Raw genomic sequence first — 22,792 nt, 5'->3', positions numbered from 1 at the left:
CACCTCCAGTCTAGACTCTCAGGTCGGATTCGCAAAGGTCTTGATGAGCCTCTGAGCGGTGGGTCGGTGGCCTCACACTCCCACAAAGTGTGACGGGCGCCTGCTGGAGTATGCATTTTGAAATTAGAGAAGTGACCTGTCGCAGCGATACTGATTGTTTGTGCTGTAAACGCAGCTGTACAATTGGTGTGTCGCATTAGCACGACTACCGTTTCATTCAATAACATGTAAGGGCTCTGCAACTTCGATATTCCTTTAGATGGTGAGAATATCATGCCTTATCTCTAACATTTATGAAGTTTACTCCCATTCTGCCTTAAAACTACAGCCTGCATACTTTCCACTTAGTCTCTTAGAGACACGCTCTAAATTCTGCGCCTAAGTTTTTAGAAATGAATTATTAGCTTTACTCGAAGGTTGCCGAGTTACATGTCGTGGGGCGTAGGAGGAAGATTGAAATTGAGAAAGCCGCAGGACGATTATAAAACATTGCTACGGGAAGAGTCGTGGTGAGGTCTCACATTTAATTTACGTATAGTTCATTTTGCATTTGTCCCTTAACATAGAGGCTGCATTTAGAGGTTGCTCCAAGCGAATGAGTAGCTTCCTTTAGTCATTTCGCTTTGCTTTTCTCGCCCTCTCAACAAAAATAAAAATTAAAATATTACGGATAAATAAACAAGGCTGCTGGATTGTGTCGATTTTTTGGCTTGCCAACATGCCTGTACTGTGGGTTTCGGGCAGATTAGAGTGTGAATGCTATTTTATTCGTGAACATTGTGCACTGGCTAAAGTCGGGAACGGGAATCGGGGATTACGAAGATTGCGCAGGCGGAGGTCTAGCTGGGGACTTCGAAAGAGCCCGCGCTCACGAATGACGCTTCTGTCGTGCGGGCAACCGCTTTTCCGGTCACGTGACCCAACATGTCCGCCTTCCATTTGCCCTGATCGGATTGCTAGCCGCCCTGGGAATATTTTTGAAGTAGGAAGGCGCGGATCAGCAGGTGTTTGTCGCCGACGCAGCGAGCGTGCGTCGCCCGTGAAGGACCATGAGCGACGACGACCACTTCGACTTTCTCTTTAAGATCGTGCTGATCGGCGACTGCGGCGTCGGCAAAACTTGCGTCGTCCACCGATTCAAGAGCGGAATGTACGTCGAGCGTCACGGCAACACGATCGGCGTGGATTTTGCCATGAAGACGCTCACGGTCGAAGGCAAAAAAGTCAAGGTAAGTGCGAACCCCTCTCCACGGAATGTCGTTACCCTGGTGACAAGCGATTTTTTATTATTACTATTCGCTTACCTTACTGCGCACGCGTACGAAGCACCTCGCAGTGATACGGCGATCGCCCCTTTCTGTGTGCTGTCATTTCCAACCGAGAAAGCGACGCAGTTGTTGTTCGGGGGCACGCGATTAGACGTCTATTTTTAATATGCTTCGCGCTGCCGTCGCTGATCGTCGGGCAATTATTGCAGAAAGCGGGATGACTCACCCCCTCCACGGTAGCGTCGTCAAACAAGCCGACACGCTTCAGCGCGTTTCCGGAGCAGCGCTTAGGAGGAAAACCGAATGCCGACCTTTATCGTATCCTTGAACTGGCCTCCCCCAATAGTTCGAAAGGGACCGTTGAATTGGTTGGATTGTCTGTAGTGTATATCGTAACTCTCAAGAGCATTGCCGACGCCTGCTAAACTAAAGGGCACTTTGATATGATACCAAGAAAGGAAAAAAACAATATGTGTACGCACTTCAGCAATAAATCTGTGGTTTTTTACACGCAACAGTTGCATCTGTGTTTTGTTGTTTGAACGTGAAGCCGAAAACGTGCACCTTTTGGTTAATTATGTACTGAACAGTAGCAGTAACAGTAACAGTAGTAGAAAAACCTGCCGTAAAGCCTAGCCGCTTGACATCAGACGTACGTTTCTCTATCATGACCCCGACCATATCAATGCGCAGCTCCAGATATGGGACACGGCAGGACAAGAGCGCTTCCGGACAATCACCCAGAGCTACTACCGCAGCGCCAATGGTGTCGTCATTGTTTACGACATCACGAAGAGGTCGTCATTCCTGAGTCTACCGCGCTGGGTCGAAGAAGTGCGGAGGTACACGGGTTGTAATGTGCCTCTGCTACTTGTAGGTGAGTATTTCAATACCATTTTGTAAAATTTAGCACAGGACCGGAGAGCTGCATTATTAGCATATAGTACTTTTGTAAAGTATCATCCTGGGCATTTGTGCAAATTGTTTTTAACGAGACCACTTTCTCCACGTACAGTAAGAACGCAAGGAAACTTGCAGAAACTTGGCGTCACTGGTAAAAGAAAGAGAGAGGTAGGTTGTGTACTCTGATGAAAACACTCAATGTTCTTGCAAAATTTAAGGTATTTATTGAAATGTTGATAGAAACAGAAGGAGTGTATTATAGAAAAATTAAGTGCCACATGTGATACGTTTCCCTTTGCACTCATTTTTAGCAGTGCTATCAGTCCTATAACACTTTCGTTCTTGTATATAACATGCTGAGGTGACTGTTATGCCACGAATGTTGTAGCTGCTTACAGATGGGCAGGCCTGTCTTATCAGATTGTGTGCAATGCACAGTGGAATAAGCTGAGGATGTGGTTTCATGGGCTGAATCTCTCCTGAAATGCTTAGTCATCCAGGTGACGGTCATGAAATTGTGGAAGGCCCCTCTCACAGTAAAAGCCTGGCTATGCCACTGGCAACACATTTTCATTTCCAAACTATCTCTATAATGCCCAGTTAATTTACATTGCTAGCCTCAATCAGGCACTGACAAAATCCATGACTTTGCATGGAGCAGCTCTGGGAATATTTAGTTGCCTTTGCCACTTGTCTAACTTTTTGAATTCTCACTCAAGCCACAGCTCATTATTAAAATGACCTATTCGGTGTTCTAAATTAGTAATCTACAACCCTAGGTTAACATAACGCTTGCTTTGAGTACTCCTTTGAATCCACACCAAGTGAAAGGATTGTCTCATGTTGAAGATAACTTGTGCATAAAAAAATAAGCATTCCCAGCTGATGCATATCTTGGCACACCTTCTCTCCCTTGATGGTAGCAGAACTGTCTTGAATGTACGTAACGGTACGCTCAACTTCTATTAATTTGATCATGAAAGGACCATCTATGATCAAGATTTCCAGCGTGCCAAATTTAACAGTCACAAAAAAGACAGAAACACACTTGCTAATTCATTAGGCTGTATTTGCCTAATTCTAACATTTTGCTAGTTCGTCTTGTGATGTATACAATTTTCCGGAAAGCCAAGAACATGCGACACAACTTGTTGCTGCTTACTTAGCATGCAAAATAAGTGATCCTTCAAATTAGCTTTCACAATAAAATACTGAAAGCAGCATGCTGTCATCGTCATTCTACACAAAAACTGGTTCTGTTGCCATCTTATGGTAGCATGGCAATGACACTGGCTAGGCTGGCTGTGATGGATCGCTGTGACTTCAGTTTGGTTTTGTATCCAACTGCACCATACAGAGAATTTCCTGAACAATGTTTTTGAAACAAAAGGGAATGCATTACAATTATGTAAACAAACTAATTGTTCAATGTGTGCTGCTGTTTTTGCTTGAAAAATCGTCCTAAGGCAGGCTGAAAACCAGCATCTTCGCTGGTAGATGTGCATTTAACGCACTCACTGTCCCCTAGTGCTGCCAAAACAGATGCTGCACCTGTTGTCATGTTTGGGGTGACCGTTGGGCTTCGGTGTGTTCACACTAGCCAGTCAAGTTCCAGTTTTCTTGTGAGGGCCAATTCAAGAGTCGAAATAACAAACATTTTGACCCATATCAATGTGTGGGTGTTGGCCAGGACTTTCGATAAGGATTAAATTAACCAAAAAGTCTAATTATCCGGAGACAGATTAGTGAAAGGCCACTGTACAGGCCACTGTATAAATCTTGGAAGAACGCTAACATAATCCTAATCCACAAGAAAGGGGACGCCAAAAACTTGAAAATTATAGACCGATCAGCTTACTGTCTGCTGCCTACAAAGTATTTACTAAGGTAATCGCAAATAGAATCGGGAACACCTTAGACTTCTGTCAACCAAAGGACCAGGCAAAATTTCATCAAGGCTACTCAATGGTAGACCATATTCACACTATCAATCATGTGATAGAGAAACGTGCGGAATATAACCAACCCTTATTCATGTATATAGCTTTCATTGATTAGGAGAAAGCGTTTGATTCAGTCGAAACCTCGGCAGTCATACAGGCATTATGGGATCAGGGTGTAGACGAGCCGTATGTAAAAATACTGAAAGATATCTATAGTGGCTCCACAGCCACCGTAGTCCTCCATAAAGGAAGCAGCAAAATCCCAATAAAGAAAGGTGTCAGGCAGGGAGATACGATCTCTCCAATGCTATTCACAGCGTGTTTATAGGAGGTATTCAGAGACCTGGATTGGGAAGAATTGGGGATAAGAATTAATGGAGAATACCTTAGTAACTTGCTATTCGCTGATGATATTGCCTTGCTCAGTAACTCAGGAGACCAATTGCAATGCATGCTGACTGACCTGGAGAGGCAAAGCAGAAGGGTGGGTCCAAAAATTAATCTGCAGAAAACTAAAGTAACATTTAACAGTCTCGGAAGAGAACAGCAGTTTACGATAGGTAGCGAGGCACTGGAAATGGTAAGGGAATACATCTACTTAGGGCAGGCAGTGACCGCGGATCCGGATCACGAGACTGAAATAATCAGAAGAAGGAGAATGGGCTGGGGTGCATTTGGCAGGCATTCTCAAATCATGAACAGCAGGTTGCCATTATCCCTCAAGAGGAAAATGTATAACAGCTGTCTTACCAGTGCTCACATACGGTGCAGAAACCTGGAGGCTTACAAAAAGGGTTCTACTTAAATTCAGGACGACGCAACAAGTTATGGAAAGAAGAATGATGGGTGTGACGTTAAGGGATCAGAAAAAAGCAGATTGGGTGAGGGAACACGAGTTGATGACATCTTAGTTGAAATCAAGAAAAAGAAATGGGCATGGGCAGGACATGTAATGAGGAGGGAAGATAACCGATGGTCATTAAGGGTTACGGTCTGGATTTCAACAGAAGGGTAGCGTAGCAGGGGGCGGCAGAAAGTTAGGTGGGCGGATGAGATTAAGAAGTTTGCAGGGACAACATAGCCACAATTAGTACATGACCGGGGTAGTTAGAGAAGTATGGGAGAGGCCTTTGCCCTGCAGTGAGTGTAACCAGGCTGATGATGATGATGATGACTGTGTAAAAATTTTTATGTGCTAGCCATCACAGATCTTGCCATGGCCACATTTGTCTGATCACATCAGTCTGTATTTGATAGCTGATTCAAATAAATGCTATTGGAGGTGCAGCACTCCATTCTGTCCTTCCACTTCATCCCATCCATTGTGTCTGTGGACTGTTTCTTGTGAAACTATGGGAAGTCAAAAAGCCCAAACAAGGGCTAAGCTATTAGACGGGCACTCCATTTCGTACATAGCAGGCTATGCATAGCATAGATGCTATGAAGGCTAGAGAGACCTCTCTGACTTTTTCTATTTGCAACCAAAAAATAGTGCATCGTATATGAAAGGAAGACATAGGTATGTGTCATATAATTCGATTTAACATTAAGTGTCATACTCTTATATTGCATAAATTGATGTATTATTATATGAAGAGTGTCGCAGATTTTAACGTATTTGTCAAAGGAAGAGGAAAGCGACATATTTCTGTGAGCAGTGCCCATAACACACTGCTTTCACGTGCGGCCAAAACATAGTATGTTGCATACTAGAAGCACAAAGGTGCACTAGTACTATGTAACTTGAGCTAACATTGCATCTACAAGTTGTAGTTGTAATAATATACATGGTTATACTGTAGAAAGATTCGCCACTCAGAAACAGCTCTGGTGCAAAATCTGTGAAGTGAGACTTTTATGACTGCAATACCTGTGTCAGCATCCGGAGCATTGCCTGGTAAGTATGAAATGGAGTATAAGGAGTCCAGCGGTATCAGTTGATTACACTCCAGCAATAGCAAAATGGACAGCCTTACTGTGACAGGATCCTTGGTAAGCCAGCAGACGTGAAAACAAAATACCAGTGGTGACATCGTGCTGAAGTTTTCGTACCGGCTTGCCATAGTGTCATGAATTCTTACAGCATATGCTCGGGTTTAGTTAACTGTGTAATTGATATGGTAGGATCATATTCTAAATTCATTCTAAAATCATTCTAAAGGAACCAAAGACTCAACATGCCAAGTTTCGAGAACTGGTGCCAAAACAGTCCATGTACAAGAATATTAGTTCGAAATCCACATCCTCACATGGGAGGCTGTAGCGTGGAGTTCAGAAAAGAGAGGCATAGCCTTCAGTTTTCCTTTTTGTTTTTTCTTGTTACTGAATCATCTTCTGCCATATGAGGAATGCATTGACAGTCTAAACTGATTTAGTGTTACTCATTAATGTCCTTTTTAGTGTTGTTCATGCTGCTACTGATAGCTTAAAAGCATTACTGCAACACAGGGACGGATTTTTGGCAACCTTTATGAATGTGAGCCACAGAAAGTGTGTCAGGGCACAGAAAGTGTGTCATGTTGCGTGTAGTTATTACAGATTTGCTGCACACAGTCATCACCCATTTAAACTGAAGGGTTTTTTTGCTTTGGTGTTCTGGTTGCTAAAAGATCTGTACCTCGTACTCAAAAGAACACTAAAGGAAAAATATTAAGTCAAGCTATATTAGGTTATTTGTCTTGAAGTCTATCACCATTTTTTGCTTGCCAGTATATCACTTTGTTGCACACAAAATTGTCACTGGAGGTGCCACTCCTGCTCCTCAATGTGAACCACCCACGGCACAATGGATGAGTTGATGTAATCTCCACGTGACCTCCATCTGTGCCATTCTCTGTGAATCAGCCAGTGCTGACATCACTTGACAGGCACCATAGTCCACAACAGGTGGTGTCACTCTCTTCTGTTTTCATTATTTTCTCATGTACAAAAGCTCTGTTCTTCCTATGAATAATGAATTCGTTATTACAGAGGCCTAATCTTTTAATCTAGCTTGTTTTAATGTATTCCTTTAGTGACCCTTTAAAGGGTCACTAAAGAGTAATGAGAAAAACTGGTGGATCTGTATTAGTAAATTGACCTCCAACAATATAATCAAATGGCGATTTGGCATGTAGATCCTGATAATTCAATGTTCTTTAAATTGCGGATGGAATGTGGCACATCAACCATGCCATCAGAAGTGGCAGTGCCTTCAGCAAGGTAGTTATATGTAGAAATATTCATCACATTGGAGTGAAATGGAGGGACACTGGGTATGCAGAGGGTTCAAATTTAGCTGGAACTTTATTTTCATGGTTTTTTTTTTTCCTTGCCACCACTAGACAGGACTGACATAAACAACAGAGACCTGCCAGCATTTATGATTTGATTATAACATTCTTAACTTTTAGAGCTTGTTTACAATTGTCGTATTGACACCAAATATGCTACAATTTTTTATTTGCGTCTAGCTTAGGGCAAAACTGATTCCAAGAAAGATGCAAATACAGGTGCTGAGTGATTTTTCATTGCCCAGTTTTTCAGACCTGTCTATTATAGAAACATACCCTCGCAGTATTGACATCAGCCTATAGAAGCAATGTATAACAGTCACCAAATTTTCTACCACTGTAACGTAGATATTTCATGAATAAATTCCATGAACATTTCTGCACAGATTATTCTTATGGTAACTGTAGAGCGCCTGCTCACAGCAGCCTTACAAAACAAAGTCTGCGAATCTTTATTAAACAGTCAACACATTGAGTAATCAAACAATTTTCAGCATTTATCCAAATTTCTGTACTTTTTCTGCCCTACACTGTAGCATTTTCTTTTATTCCAGGGATGGAAAGTCTGAAGTTACATACACAAATTTATGCACCGTATTTGAAGTGGATCAAACAGAGTTTTGAAGGGACACATTATCAGCCTAAACTGATTTAGAGTTTGTCTCTCGTGTCCTTTTAACCAGGCCCACCTCAATCTTTGATGACAGCCCATTCTCATTGTGGCCTTGCTTGCAGGAAACAAATGCGACTGTGAGAGCTTGCGGGAAGTGACACAGGAGGAGGCACAAGCCTTGGCCGACCAGTACCCAGAGTTCATGGCCACCATTGAGACAAGCGCCAAGGAGAACACCAATATTGAGTCCGTGTTTGTCATGCTCGCCACCGAACTTAAGAACACCCACGACCCTGTCGGACACCTGACCGACGAGGACCTGCGCCGAATCTCCCTCAACACGAGCAAGGTCGGGCCCAAGGCGGCATGCTGCACAAAACTGTGATGGAGAGAAAATTCCCCACTTGACGAAGGGAGGGGGCAGGCTGTAACATTTTTTTTCCCCTCCTTCCATCCTGGGTGCTGCCTGCAGAGTATTTTTTCCACATACCCTCCTTCTTTCACTACCAGAACAATGCAATTTGGGAGCCACATTACAACTTGTGCCTCCGGTTTAATTTGCCCATCATACGTGGCAGCTTCCAGCAAAAGAATGAAAAATTTGCGACTTGTCGGATAGTTACCTGACAATGCTGGGTAGAGAATGCACTGTGCTGCAGGAGTCAACGGCTTGCACCCATTTGTTGAGCGGGCTCCGAGGTTGAACAAACATATCAACTTTTTGAAAGTCTTTGCGGTTGTGAACACCCGCCGTCTTCTCAGAACTGCCTTTTGGCACACGGTCACACACGTGCAGTGTCCCAGCGGTGCAAAGTCCTTTCTTTTTTTTCACTTTGTTGTAAATGCTGTGTACGCCCTCCGAGGCGCAGAACCAAGCATCTGAAAGGACTATAAAAACACTCCGTGCCTTTTTAGCCTTTTGGCAATGCCGAAGTGCCCCACAAAAACTGCACTCTTTATTCTGCCTTGCGAGTGGGGAGTGCTCATGGGTAGTTTCACGTGACCCACGTTTCTAATAAAGGTGTCGCTTTTCAAGTGTGATGCGCTCGCTCGAAGGCCTGAGTGAGCCAATGACAGCGCATCTTTTCATAGCCTTTTAACAATGACTACTCCAACTAATGAAGCACTCAGGATGCATATTTGCGAGTTTTACTCAGTGTTATTGCCCACTAGTCACACTGTTTGTTTCTTCATGGCCATTTAATCTTACAAAGTCTCTTTCCTAGTTTTTGAGCATGCAGAGATCGACATATGTAGTGAAAAATGAAAGATTCCATGACTGCTTGCTGACACAGGCATGGAATGATTAGGTCCATTCTCTTTGCCTGCACTATGTAATCTAGTTGAGGAACTAGCTGTGATGGCTCAGCTGCTATAGCCTTCTGCTGAGCATGGTATCAAGGTTTGGTTTCTGGCTACAGCAGTGGTTGCACTTTAATAGGGCCAAAATGTAAAAATGCTTGTGCACTTAGATTTAAGTTCATGTTAAAGAATCCCAGGTGGTCAAAATTAATTGGGAGGCATACGCTACGCCACCCCTCATACCCCAGTGTAGTCTTGAGACATTAAACCTCATGAGCCGATCAATCAATCAGTCTAGTTGTGATGTAAGGAGGATGGCAAAGTTCTGTGCAATTGGTATTATCAATGCGGTGTTGCAGCATCTCTACATCGCCATCTTATTGCGCAATCCGAGTGTCGTGCAGAATCAGTTTACAGCATTCTCCGCACTTTTTAAAGAGTTGGTGCAGGCTTCATGCAAAAGGCGTTAGCTCATTCAGCAGGTGCACAGAACTGACGTAAACAAAGCTGGAAGTGCAGGGTGAATAGAACAGGTCTTAGGCTTTTGCAGGCTCTTGCACAAGTTGAATAAAGCAGCAGCTAGACTACATTGCTTGTAGTCATAGATTACCAAATGACTTTTGACAGCTTGCATCACTGCTTGTGATAGCTGTCACTACAATTAGCATTGTCAATAATGTAGGAGCTAGAATAGCTGTAGCACCATTTTCTTGATTACTGTTCGTGGCAGCAGCGCTGCCAAATTCCAAATGCTGGCCTGCATAACCATGTTGCCGCAAGTTATATCATGTAAAAATCTTTAGCTGAAGAATGTTGCTCTTTTGACATGTCAATGTTTCTGTGCGTGCGGCAGTGGTCTCATCATGGCTAGGTGTGCTTTAAGGACGTAACAAGGGTCAGGTTAGTGACAAGAAAACAGGCAAAGCAAAGCACGATGAAACTGCCTAGACAAGTTTTGTCATGCTTCACCTCATTTGTTCTTGTGCTGATGTGTGTGGGTTTTTTTTTTTTTCGTTTTTGTCGCTAACCTGTCCCTGGTTACACCTTTAAACAGTAGCCTTGATGTTTAATTGCCATTGCACTATTACTGGCAGTGGTCTGCTTAGCAAATGGTTGCTGATTTTCCAACTTCACAGGTCGGGTTTACTCATCCAAAAGCTACTTTGTGTGAGCTGGTCATGCCACTGTTGACTTCCATCCACTGTCATGCAACTAGTATGCACTCTGACATTTTTTACTTCAATCAGTCATGCTACTAATATGCACTGACAACTTTTTGTGTACATTGCTTAGTGAATTCCATTGCATGAGCAGGAGCACTTTGAATAGCCCGGAAAGTGCTCTTGCAGTTGCCTGTGCTGGTTTTAACAGCATTCATTAACAGGGCACTGCAACACTTTTTAATCACATTAAGAAAACACTTCCGATCTGCAGGACAGTGCTGTTGTGAACGCGCGAGCTAGTGCACATACAGGAAGACCATATTCTCTCATGATAGATAGTTTGCTGTCTCCTGTGACTTTTGAGCTCTCTTCTCTTTTGCCACCGCTGAAGACATCATAGCCTTCAAGACAGCCCATAGACACCAGCCATTGAGCAATTGTTCATGGCCATGAGCTACTGATTCCGTTACTTCTGAGTGAAAATTCACACACACGTGCACCCCTCCTATGTCCTGGCAAACAGAGATTGCTGATGCACTCTGCCCATCCTGTAACTGCTGCTTTGCTGCTTTCTGGCACCTTTGTAAGATGTCCACCTTGAATAGTTCCATAAGTGCACTGTGGAAAGAAGAAAAAGGAAAAATGATCAATAGCTAAGGCAATGCTATCAGAGCTGTCCCAGTCGACTGGAAATGTTCAGTTGAGGGAGAATAGGGTAAAATAGATATTGTGCTCTTTATGTCCCATTCATACTAAGTCCTTTTCAAAAAATTTCTGCTGTGATATATTCTTCCTCAAAAATAGGTGTGGCAGGGCTCCTTTATCAAAGCCAGCATGAGCACTCAAAAGTAATCTTGTTCGCTAAGTTGAATTCACTATTTGTTAAAAATGTTTCAGAAGTTCACTTGCATTGTATTCTTAGCCAGCAACAGTTGTTGTTGCATCAGATTCACCTCACCAAGTTGTTCAAATACTTTGCTACATTTAAAGCTACAATGCAGGCACTATATAAAAATGGGCCAACATGGGATGCTGTATGTTTAAAAGCAAGAACACAGCTTTGACCTGTATAGGATCTCAGTGAGCTGCCATGTGAGGAAATGTTTACTTGTGTAGATCTTAGTCGTTTTGCTTTAGCCAGGGCAGCTGCACTTTATTGAAAATGCAGTAGACTCCCGTTAAAACTAACTTCAAGGGACCGTGAAAGCATGTTCATTTTATCAGAACTATACCTTAAAAGTGATCCAGCAAACTGGAAATCTATTACTGGTGCATCCAAATATCCGCAACACAAAACAGTAAATGAAACAGAATTAAAACCAAAATGCAGATGTGTAAAGATTGTTGCTTGCTGGTGTTGTACAACACTGCGCACTGTTAGAAAAGCTGAAGTTTGACCTAGCTTGCTCAAGAATTATCCTTATGTTGTTGATAAAAATGCACCAAAGTATTCAGGACATTATCAGCTGAGCATGTGTGGACACTGCTCATTCTTGTAACTCCTGGGTAGTCCCTGCACCATAATTATCAGCCTGCAAAGGAATGTTGAGGACCTAATTAATCACTGTTTCTGTGGTGCCAGTCCAGCAGTTTTTCACGTCATTGTCAATGCTAGTGTAGCCATTTGCCTCCAAAAACACCATTTGCTTGTCATGTAGATAACAGAGTCGCCTCCTCCAAGCCCGCTGATTAGAGTCTTTTGATGAACCAAGTTGCCGGTACCTATGGCATCTGGCAAAGTTTGGCTTAACCAAATGAGAGGTTCATGTTAAGCAAATTTCTTTGCATTGGGTCTATGGGAAACCAACCAAACATTCCCACAGTTATGTTATACAAAAGTTTGGTTTAGCTTGGTTCATCTTGAAGGGAGTCTTCTGTATTGTTCATTATATTCATTTTTTCTGCAGCTGTAGTATTTCTCTTGAGCGTGAAATGCAAATATATTCACAAACTTTTTTAAACTGTGCAATAGCAAGTTTGCTATGGCATTATTCCCACTTAGCTGGGTCAGTTCACAAGAATGCCATAAATTGATATGCAAGTACATGCATATTGCCAGCTGTTTGTTGTTGCTAGACACAATTAGCTGGGAATGGGTCTACATGTATCGAGGGCCTTGTGACAGAGAGAACCTGCACTGGTGTATTTGAACATTTCATTCATTGACTTCTCCCTGCGCAGATCACCAGTTTGAAAAACTGCAAACAGAATGTCTGGCTTTGAATTCCAAACCAGTCAGTGCCATACCCTCTTGCCTTCCCTGTGACATGCTCTACAGGGTAAATGAAGATGTTCATGCTCTTGTTAAGCGTGTAAGCAGTCTGTAATGATCCTTTGAATCCTAACCCTGCTTGCAACTAGAGTTGGACTTCTGTTTCTTTGGCATCAGCAGCACATGAAACATTCACAAATGATTTTAGTGACTCGAAGGTCAGTGCAGCGCATGCTTTTGTAATTTCCACTAAATGTCTTTTGCGGTCACTTGAAAAAAAAAAAAGCTTAAGTGCTTTAGTATTTGGAAATGGACCTGGCACAAGTAAATTTAAATGATTAAGCTGCTGTTTGATTTGTCCTTGGTGATCTCTAAATAGCTGAAAGACAGCAGTGTAAAGCAATGACTTATTTTATTTTTAGCTGTGGCAATTGATACATGCTGAGAGAACTGGAAAGCTGCAAAATGCCCTGACGAGTTTCTGTGGCATAGAGTCAGAAGGAAGCACTCTCATCCCGTTACATGTGCATAAAGGTTGTGGTGTTATCTGCAAGAAAAATTGACATGCATCTGCAGATGCTAGGCTGCGTATTTCTTTACAGCTGTTCACAATATTGTGCATGTTGCTGCGCTGCGTGACAATAGACAGCGTTAGGAGAGCATTGCTTACAGTCCACTCCGTTCACGTTTTGTGCACTGCAGAGAACTGTGTTGATTTCACATTTTTTTATAAGTGCTCCTCCCAGAGATGCAAGCAGTGAGCAGTCAACTTGGCTGCAAAATGACACAGCAGCCGATTGGATGCTCCATTCACTGAGCTCGGCAGTGTAGTAAGGGCAGCATTATAAGGTGGTATTCTCGGGCCACTGTGAGATAGTTGCTCTTCTTATTCATGCAACTAGCGCTAGATTCATAAGCATCTACGGGCAACATCATTCCTGGCGCAATGCCAAGCGCACAGTCTGGGCACAGTGCCAGGAACGCTGTTGTCTGAAGATGCTGCAGTGTTTAGTGCTAGTAGCACAAAATTTCGTGAAAAGGAAACTATCCCTGGAAGCAATTGCCAGAGAATACCAACCCCGCCTTCCACTGCGGCACAAGCATTGTGTGCATTCGCACTGAGCAGCTGCATGCAAATTGTGAGGATATGCTAAACGGAATGAATCAGAATGTGAGCACTGAGCTAAAGCTCTAATAGCTGCTGATCTTCTGTTCGTATAACTGACATTGGACATTACAATTTCGTGTTCTTAAGCCTTCCCTCACATGAGAAATTTAAAACCCTCGGCTGGGTAACAAGTTGTTTAATATAAGCAGATACCATTTTTGCAGAGTTGCTTTTAAAGTTCTCCAGTTGCTTGTCAATGCTTTGTGCAGTTGTAGTGTTCAGTGTTTTGTTGCAAAAAATTGCTTCACGTGTATCTTGATATTCATTTGTGTTTTCTGCGTGGTCAATATTGCCAGGTAGCCTGGTTTGGTGCATTCATTCAGATGTGCAACTCTTCAGAATTGCAGAGCAGCCTAATATTGTTCTTCCATGCAATGTAAGATTGTAATGAAAATGCTTGTTTATGGAAGTTTTTCTGCAACGTTCATAAGAGATATAGCTGTCTCCAAAAATACGTTTGGAAGTGCAGTGTACCAGGCCCATTTCCAACTCAAACAATGTGCACGTTTATATCACTTATCATACGAAATTTTATAATAAAAAATGGGAGAAATATGAACAGAAATATTTGGTTTTAAGTGGACTCTATGAAATATTGTGCTCCTTTAGGGCTGCTTTTTGTGCAAGCTGTGCTGCGTGTTTGGGTTTGTTTTAAGAATCTGTTTGCATACGACCTGATCATCCCAGCCTGCCACACTCATCTAGAACATGACAGCAGTGTGCTTAGAAATGCATATGCACATTCTATCCAGGCCACTGTTTTGAGACAACCTTCTTTAAGCATGCATTGCCTGTTGGTCTGTCCACTAATCCACATGCGTCTGTTTTTTAGTGCTGTCCGAGGTATTTTTTTCATTAAAAGAATGTTCCTTCAATAACTAGCCAGACTTGCAATCATTCCCTCGCACGCCTCGTTTTTTTTTTTTTTTTTAAGTACCACAATTTCATGACAGGCGAGCCTCAGTACTCGCCTAGCTGCAAAGATAGCCATCTTTACTGCACAAAAAACGACTAATTAGCAATGGTCTGACAGTCAGGCAGTGCTTGCTCAGAAGCAAATGGTCTCAACTCAGCGGTCACTGGTGGCGAATGTTAAAAACATAGCCCGCAACAGTAATCCCATTTCAGACAAGCCAAGGGCTGCACAAACAATCGTTTGGACCCTGGCAGGATGATAAATTGAACTGAAGATCGAACAAACCAGTGCCAAATAAACAGAAGTTGACTCCAACAACACCTTGCTATGGTTCCCACAAATGATCACAGTGTCATGCACATCTGTCGTAAGACTTGAATGTAGACTCTTTAAAATGCCAGCCATTGAGTTCTGTGCACTGGCATGTTCTTTCCTTTGTATGTGTGTGTGTCTGTCTGAACAATGTGCAATGCTTTAGCTTAGCCAAACAATCACATGCCAGATGTGGCACAGAGAACTAATTAAGAGGAAGGAAATCTCGGTGCTGGTGCTACCGTGTACTTGTTTAAAGAAGTGTTGGAAGCTTCTTTTTTTTACCATTTGTAAGCTCAAAGATACTTGTATTTGGTGCTTCAAAAGATTATATTGCACCCCATTTGTGCTTGCTAATTGCAAGTGTAGTTGGCAGCGTGTTGAATGCCTGTTTTTAAATGTTAAGGCTGCTTTATAAATAATGCCACTCTTGAAACATCTTAGTGCAAAATATTTTCATGTTAGCACTCTCCTGGAATAAATGGAAGTTGTTGCGATTTTGCCTGAAATGTGTCTTTTTTTCTGTTCAATCAAAAGTCAAACAAGGGCTGGAGCCAGCACTTCCAACAAGGGGGCTGGTCTTGGAGCGAAATGTCCTTGTTAGAACACCACTGTCTCCATATTCCTGTGAATATCTGTCTTTGGGTTTTTTTTTTTTTGCAAAGCATCTGCAGGTTTGCTTCCAGGTTTTATGTTATCATTTGTCCAGGCAGCCTCCTTGACTTTCAGTGCTGTATGTGTTTCCTCATTCTCTTGGAAATGTGCTGTGTTCCACTCCAGATTGCTCCGGATACTGCAGGTTTAGAGGCTATGCATTAGACTGATTGTGATGCCCTAAGTAAGCCCAAACAAAGTGCTGTCACACCATTGCCACGTGTTGTTGCATTACCACTGAATGTAAACAGGACTGAGAACGGGAATTGGAAGCAAGACGAAAATAAGAGTATCCTCTTGTCACTGCCGAAACCACCGAGGAATGACAATGTCAGTTAAAAGCTAGGTAGGAATGCAACATGGTTAAAAATAATGTACCAAACATGTTGTAAAGTGTTGTCTCTCATGTCAATGCAGGTTGACTGCATCAACACTTCGTGTTTTCACATTGCTTTAACCATTGCTTAAAATCAGTGTCTGTGTTTCAGCAATTGTAAAGTGCACAGGCACAAACAGTGACACAAGCAAGTGGTGGGCAATACAGGAGCACACACAAAATGAAAACATTTTAGCATTTAATCACGTGCATTGTGTCACTGAATGCTTGGCATTAACAGATTTCCATTAGCATGGACTGAATGGGATCTGTATAACTTTTTCTATTTGTGTTAGTAAAGGCATTTCTATAATGATTCGACTGTGGCCATTGTTCAGGCTAGCATTTTGCATAGCCTAGTTCATCTTTTGGCAACTTTTTGTTTTATGCCAGACTACTAAAGCACAGAAGAAAAAATTACAGCAGAAACCATCCTTGATGATTGTCTAAGTCAATGCTTAGTAGTATTTGTCCCCTGCAACTGGCACAAAGCCCAAACAAACTCTCGTCTCCAGGGAAAACACAAACTCGAGGACTGCCACATGCACGGGCCACAACACCCTGACAATGTACGATCGGAACCAGAGGCGGTCATAGGCACTACACAACGCACCATTCAAATTCAAGTGCTTTTGAAAGTATGTGTCTGCATCCCGCAAGTGGTGCTGCTGCAATTGGCATCGCTTGGTCTTGGCAGCCTGTTCTGCAGCTGTTTGCTTGGCGTGCCACTGTTCTTCGGCCGTATGCTATTTCTCTTGTTGCTTGTGCTCCACGTCCACATGTATCTTGGTGGCCCATCGCTTCCCCTCCCGTCTCGCCACTTTAGTATGCATCATATACATCTGTAGTTTCTGCAGAGCCTTTGCACTCTTATGCTTCTCTTCCACTTGATACTTTCGACAGCCCATTGCTGTATTTGCAAGTAGAGGCTTACATGCAACATTGCACAATCGAGCCACGTCCATTTATGACGTACACACTTGCACCGGATAGTGGAGCAAGGAGAGGAGGCGCGAAGCCAGTAGCAGTGTATGAGTGGTGCGTGAGAGAGCGCGAGCATGGACATGGAGCAAGGAGCGGCACAGCTAATAGCAGTCAGCAAGCGAGCTCATGGACATGTGCGCGCATCGGTGAAAAAATTTGTGACCTTTGACAGCCTTGCGCTTGCCCTTGGCTCTGCGCAAATAAAGAGGTGCATCGCATTTAAAAAAATCAAGCCTTTTATTTTGTATTGATACCCACAATGCAGGGACATTGGTGACAACATTTATCACTGGAAACGTTGGTAGGCACAAATGATGATTGGAATGGCATCAATATGTTGAAGTTTATGCTTCATAGCTTTCAGTATCAAAATATACCCCTCACTTCAATCAAACTTGTAGCCGCGTTTCTTGAGGTCCTCTCTGGCTTCCACGATTTGCTGCAACAAGAAGAAAACACACGAGGTATGTTACTGCACCGAAACCTCCTGTACCAACCACCTTCCACTGTTTTCACACTTGGCTTGTAAAGCCTTTGTACTTAAAGAATTGCAGAGTTCAACATCACAAAGTTGCACACAAATGTTGTAGTGGATGGCTCCGGATTAATGCTAATCGCCTGGGAATCGTTAATGTACACCCAAAGCACAGTATGCAAGCGTTTTAAATGATTAAATTGAAAGTTAAGAAAAATAAATGCAGATCCCATGCACCTTGAGAATCGGTCTTTGTGAAGCTTTGGTGATCTGACAAGATGAAACAATGCAACATGACGAAAGCATAGGCGTGCGCAGGATGCAACAACAGTTGTCTCTTTACAGACCAGTGAAATATTTTTCCCTCGTATCCATTGGATAACTGACATAATATGGCTGTGTGCAGCGATTATAAGATAATTTTGCATTCTGTTACTCGTACATAAAGTACTTTTCGGCCCTGACTATAAATGAACACACAAAGTTGGGTCATGCTTTTCCAGTAGATTGACAATTTCTAAAATGAGCTCCCGCTCTCCACTTTCCTCCCCTTCAGCATGCCTTCTAGATGACCTTCATCCTTTTGTGAGCAGGACTACGACTTCAAGTAGGCACTTTAGAACATTGCGAATTCGTTGGCGTTGTTCCTTTGCTTGGAACTCTCATCGAGCAAGGCCCTCATTGAGGAGAAAAGAAAATGACTTCGTATTTCTTTTGGAACTATTCCACAAGATACTGTTCACATGGCCCCCAGACTTTTCATGCTGGTAGAATGCTTGCATCACATTCTTTCAAGCATAAAAATTCAGTCGATACAAATGACAGGTCCCTATGCACTTTCGAAACACCACCTCCCAGTGAAAATGCCCGGCAACAAAAGCAAAACACTGTGCCCTTTTCTGGACTGTACAGAGCCAGATAAACTTAGCAAGCCACTGTGCACAAAAACTGCATTTGTGATTACTCCTTTCTGTTTGAGGACAGCCACTAAGGCGCGGTTGGAAGGCACTATGTGCTTGCCTGGCCTGCTTCTATAAGTCATTAGTGGGCAGTGGCAAGGAAGGGTTATCACCTGACATGTGGCTCTGCTCACCAAATAACGTCAAAAATTCCCCAGTTTGTTTTTCCTGTTTATCGCTGGCATTGCTTGGTTGGACATCGCTCCTGCAGCAGGAAGCTCGGGCCATGGCACTGAGCGTCAATCTGAACACGCTTTTCTTGCCTGCTGCTTATGCTGTGCTGTTCCAATGCATTCATTTTGGAAACAGAGCTTTCCATAGTGGAATACAACAGGCGCGAATCATAACACCGTATATGTGCTGGGGGATAGGGGGCCGTTTTTGTTGCAGACAGACAGCTCAAAACAGATGTGTGCCAATTCAGGAAATTTTGGGTTGTGCAGCTTTGTTCACGCCCTAGAAACAGCGTTTGCGAAGTCACATGTGCCCTTGTACGCCAGCAGTAGCCTTCAACTTAGTATCTATTTGCATGGCGTGTGCTGCCTTTTTCATAGAACTGAGGTGAAACAGCGCGAAAAAGACGAGGACACAAGGAAACAAATACCACAGACAAGCGCTTGTCTGTGGTATTTGTTTCCTTGTGTCCTCGTCTTTTTCGCGCTGTTTCACCTCAGTTCTAAGTATGAACCAACTAGCCCTCATCAAGATCTTACTAATGCCTTTTTCAATCTTCTCTTTAGTGCCTTTTGAGACGCATGTCATATTTCCTGCCTTCACAGAATTTGTGCCCCTGCCCAGGCAACGGTGGGTGGCTAAGGCCATCCTGGCCCCCCTTGTGTACACACTTACGAATGAGAGACATGAAGCGACCTTACTTTGCATGTGTATTTTGGCAGCAAATATGTACCACAGCTGCCCTCAACCTGAGTGCACCTTGCAGACTCTTGTGGAGAAACATGGCACAGCCCAATACCAACCAAAGCACCTAGTCTCACTCAGAGTCTCTTAATGTGGCCCGTTCTGTGCCGATGAAGCAAAAATACTGGTACAGCAAATATGGTTGTGAATGAATGACAGCATGGCTGCATGGGCTTCTTTTTCAGGTGTGAAACTTCTGTAATCATTGTCTGCTAGCACAGTCTACATTTTTACTTTTTAGAAGTAAATTGTTGCTATGCAATGCGGCACATGTAGCAAACATCTCAAAGAGCTAGCACGCATGAGGAAAGAACTGGTAAAATTGTTATCCAGCCATTCTATGCATGCATCCGTAGCCTAACATGTAGAGCTGCTGCACTGGGGGACCCAACGGAGGATGAAGCCACAAGATGCCAGATGAACAGAATATGAATGATAAAGCATGACTTTCGGGTATTAACTACAACATGTGCAGTGCCACTTACTATATGTATGTAGAATGAGCTGATATGTTACACTCGCCCTTATTTTTCGTGTGAACTGCTTCCCACACAGCCTTGAAATTAGTTTACAAGAACATAACAATAAAATGAAATATTTTTAGAAAATCTTACAGATGGCAACTACATTGCTTTATTCAATAAGCAAATATGCATAGTCCTACTATTTTAATTAGTTGGCAGTCTCATTGGTGCTGTTAGGCTTTTAAAGCTTCATTTACAGTCTACGCCGTGTTAGGTTTTAGGCAATTAGGGCACATTCACACCGGCGACTTGAGGAGGTCGCGCGACCAAGTTGGTCGCTTTGCGACCAGTCGCAAATGGTCGCAAACGGTCGCCTTTCTCAAAAAGCGACCATTTTGGGCGAGTCGCTCTCTGCGCGATTTTTCAGTCGCGCGACCGTGGTCGCAAAACTGATAAACCAATCAGCGGCGCACCGGAAGTGATCTTTCGTGTGTCTACATCCGGCCTCCTCCAGCGTCACATTCAAATTCCGCGTAGATTCCGAAAGTTCTCGCTGAGAACGATAATCTCCGGGATTGCGACTTGCGGGTCGCGCTCAGCCGGGCTTGCCGGTGTGAACATCAGTCGCCTTCGGTCGCTTTTTGATTGCGAGTCGCAAATGGTCGCGCGACCTCCTCAAGTCGCCGGTGTGAATGTGCCTTTAGATTTGTTGTATGTGACAGCAATCTATGTTAGTAAGCGCTTGCACCTGAGGCAGCAGTTAATGTTTGGGATACATTAGAATGTAGTGGGTGGCTTCATGTGTCACAGATGCCACAATGGCATACATGTTGTGGTTTGTACAGCATTGGCTATGACATGCAGACAGCCTGCATGTCATAGCCTCCCAAAGCCTGCAACCTCCCAAATGTGCCTGCATTGGACAAGCCTGCAACCACTATGAGAATACAACCAATGAAAACAGCACACTCTGCGCATTGAATGTGACCAACAAAGGCTGTGTAACGCTTCATAGTAAGAAAGAAAGGAACTTGAGTCAAATAGCAATGGCACGTACCTTCTTGAGCTCTGCTGCTGCTGCTTCACAGTTGTTGAATGTGAGTACTCTGTAGACGACAACTGAAGCAGCATACATCTGAAAAGCAGCAAGAGGTCACATTTGGGCTAAATTGTGTGACACAGCTGGATGCAGCAGAAGAGTTACACGTGGACAAAACAATAATGCGTTGAAAACTGAGGTTGTTGGTGCATATCTATGGAAATACTCGGGGACAGCATGAAAAGATGGGATGAGATTAAACAACACGAGCACAGGCTAGAAAGTTTTGTTTGAAAAGACAAGCATATATATTCGGTGAAGATGTGCAAACAATCAATTTGGTCAAGTGTGACACCAAACCACAACCACAGTTTGGACAAAAAAGTGCAACAAGGTGACAGGTTTGTGTGCTCTAGCTATCATTCTACTTGGTTATGAATAAACTTTTTGGCTTTGCACTTTTTTGAATAATTTGACTGCGTGCACATCTTCACCTAGGATATATATATATGTCTCTACAAATAGAAGTTTTCAGTCAGCACTTGTGTTGTCTAATCTTGTCCCACCTTTCTGCACTGCCCCCAAGGATTCCTGTGCCATGAAGAGACATGGCCTACAATGCTACATCAGCATAGACCTCCATGTTCACACCATGGCACGCCTGTGTTTTGCTGTTCTTATGTCAGCACATGGACATACCCATCAGTGTTTCAGTTCAGCACATTGCTCATAACAGCTGGATGTGCCTGCCTGACATGGGAGAAAATGATAAACCAAGAGAAGTGCTTAAATTATGCTTAACAGCTTATTAGGCTGGCGTCATTTACTGTTCAAGCAATGTATCGCTGCGGCGATGACACGTATGATATACACAGGCATTTGATTTGTCAATGTGCAAGTGTATTTAGTTACGGATAGAATATCTGCTTCCCCCCCCCCCCCCTATATAAAATTATGCACAATGCTAATGAAATGTAAACGCACTCTGTGAAGTTCTAATATGGCTAGCCTTGAAGCTCGAGTTGTTTTGACAGGCTCGCTGTTGAATCGACTTTAATAAGACGGTAAAACTTTCATTATTGAGTGTTTCGCGCTTTGAACGCCTCAGTTATGATCGGTCGATACGAATTGCGTATAGTGTGCACATTAAGCTTAATCAAGAGTATCCATTAATTCTAACGACGTTTATGCTTACACGTGCACTTTAATTAAGTACAAGGCATCTTGGTATCACGGCGGCCACAAGAACACTATGAAATTTGTAATGCTGAGCAAACTTACCCCAAAGACAACGCAAGCGTACACTGGAAGCTGGAAATATATGTATAAATATAAGCAAACTCAACCTTAATATCTAACGAGAAAATGAAGTAACGAAACATTAGATGGTAAATTCGCTTACCAGCCAAACGTGGGTCTCCGCATCGCCTAACCTTTGCGAAAGAAGTGCGGCCCATATTGCCATGAATATGGAGAGCCCTAGCAACCACTGCATCAACTTCGTCATCGCCGGTTCCTGTAAGCAGCAAAAACAGACGCTTGATTTAAAGACACGTCCATCACAAAGTAGCGCTGCCCCTACGTGTGGAGAAAATTTCGTGGAGACGGCAAGCACTTGTTTGCCCACGGAAGGAGTGGGCAACTTCGAAGATGCTCTTTCGCTTACCTGCCAACGCAGTGCGTAAGCGACACGCGCACAATTGAAATCAGTCTCTTGACCCGCCGAAGATATCCCACGAAAGCAAGCACGGTACACACGCAAATCCGGCTGCTTGACACGGAGCCGGAGCTACCGGAACGCCACAAACGGCAGTGTCTGTCAGGCACTTTATTACCATCATTCTACGGCCT

The 22,792-nt window shown here is 43.3% G+C and overlaps 2 protein-coding genes across 2 annotated transcripts; one reads left to right on the top strand and one right to left on the bottom strand.

Moving 5' to 3' along the window:
• Window positions 1-898: 898 nt before the first annotated feature.
• Window positions 899-9,034, top strand: LOC139060818 (ras-related protein Rab-43-like). The gene is made up of 3 exons (XM_070539995.1): window positions 899-1,229; window positions 1,962-2,145; window positions 8,122-9,034. Exons 1-3 carry the CDS (start codon window positions 1,050-1,052, stop codon window positions 8,382-8,384), a joined length of 627 nt encoding a protein of 208 aa, XP_070396096.1. The 5' UTR covers window positions 899-1,049; the 3' UTR covers window positions 8,385-9,034.
• Window positions 9,035-17,304: 8,270 nt separating this feature from the next.
• Dpm3 (Dolichyl-phosphate mannosyltransferase subunit 3) lies at window positions 17,305-22,766 on the bottom strand. The gene is made up of 5 exons (XM_070539994.1): window positions 22,608-22,766; window positions 22,344-22,457; window positions 22,223-22,252; window positions 20,960-21,037; window positions 17,305-17,525 (listed from the first exon to the last, which is right to left on the bottom strand). The coding sequence occupies exons 2-5, from the start codon at window positions 22,446-22,448 to the stop codon at window positions 17,472-17,474; spliced, it is 267 nt and encodes an 88-aa protein (XP_070396095.1). The 5' UTR covers window positions 22,449-22,457; window positions 22,608-22,766; the 3' UTR covers window positions 17,305-17,471.
• Between the last annotated feature and the right edge of the window lie 26 nt (window positions 22,767-22,792).

This window comes from Dermacentor albipictus, chromosome 6 (assembly GCF_038994185.2).
Source record: "Dermacentor albipictus isolate Rhodes 1998 colony chromosome 6, USDA_Dalb.pri_finalv2, whole genome shotgun sequence".
NCBI lineage: Eukaryota > Metazoa > Arthropoda > Arachnida > Ixodida > Ixodidae > Dermacentor > Dermacentor albipictus.
Note: the sequence above shows the minus strand (reverse complement) of the source record. Positions and strands in the feature narration are given on the sequence as shown.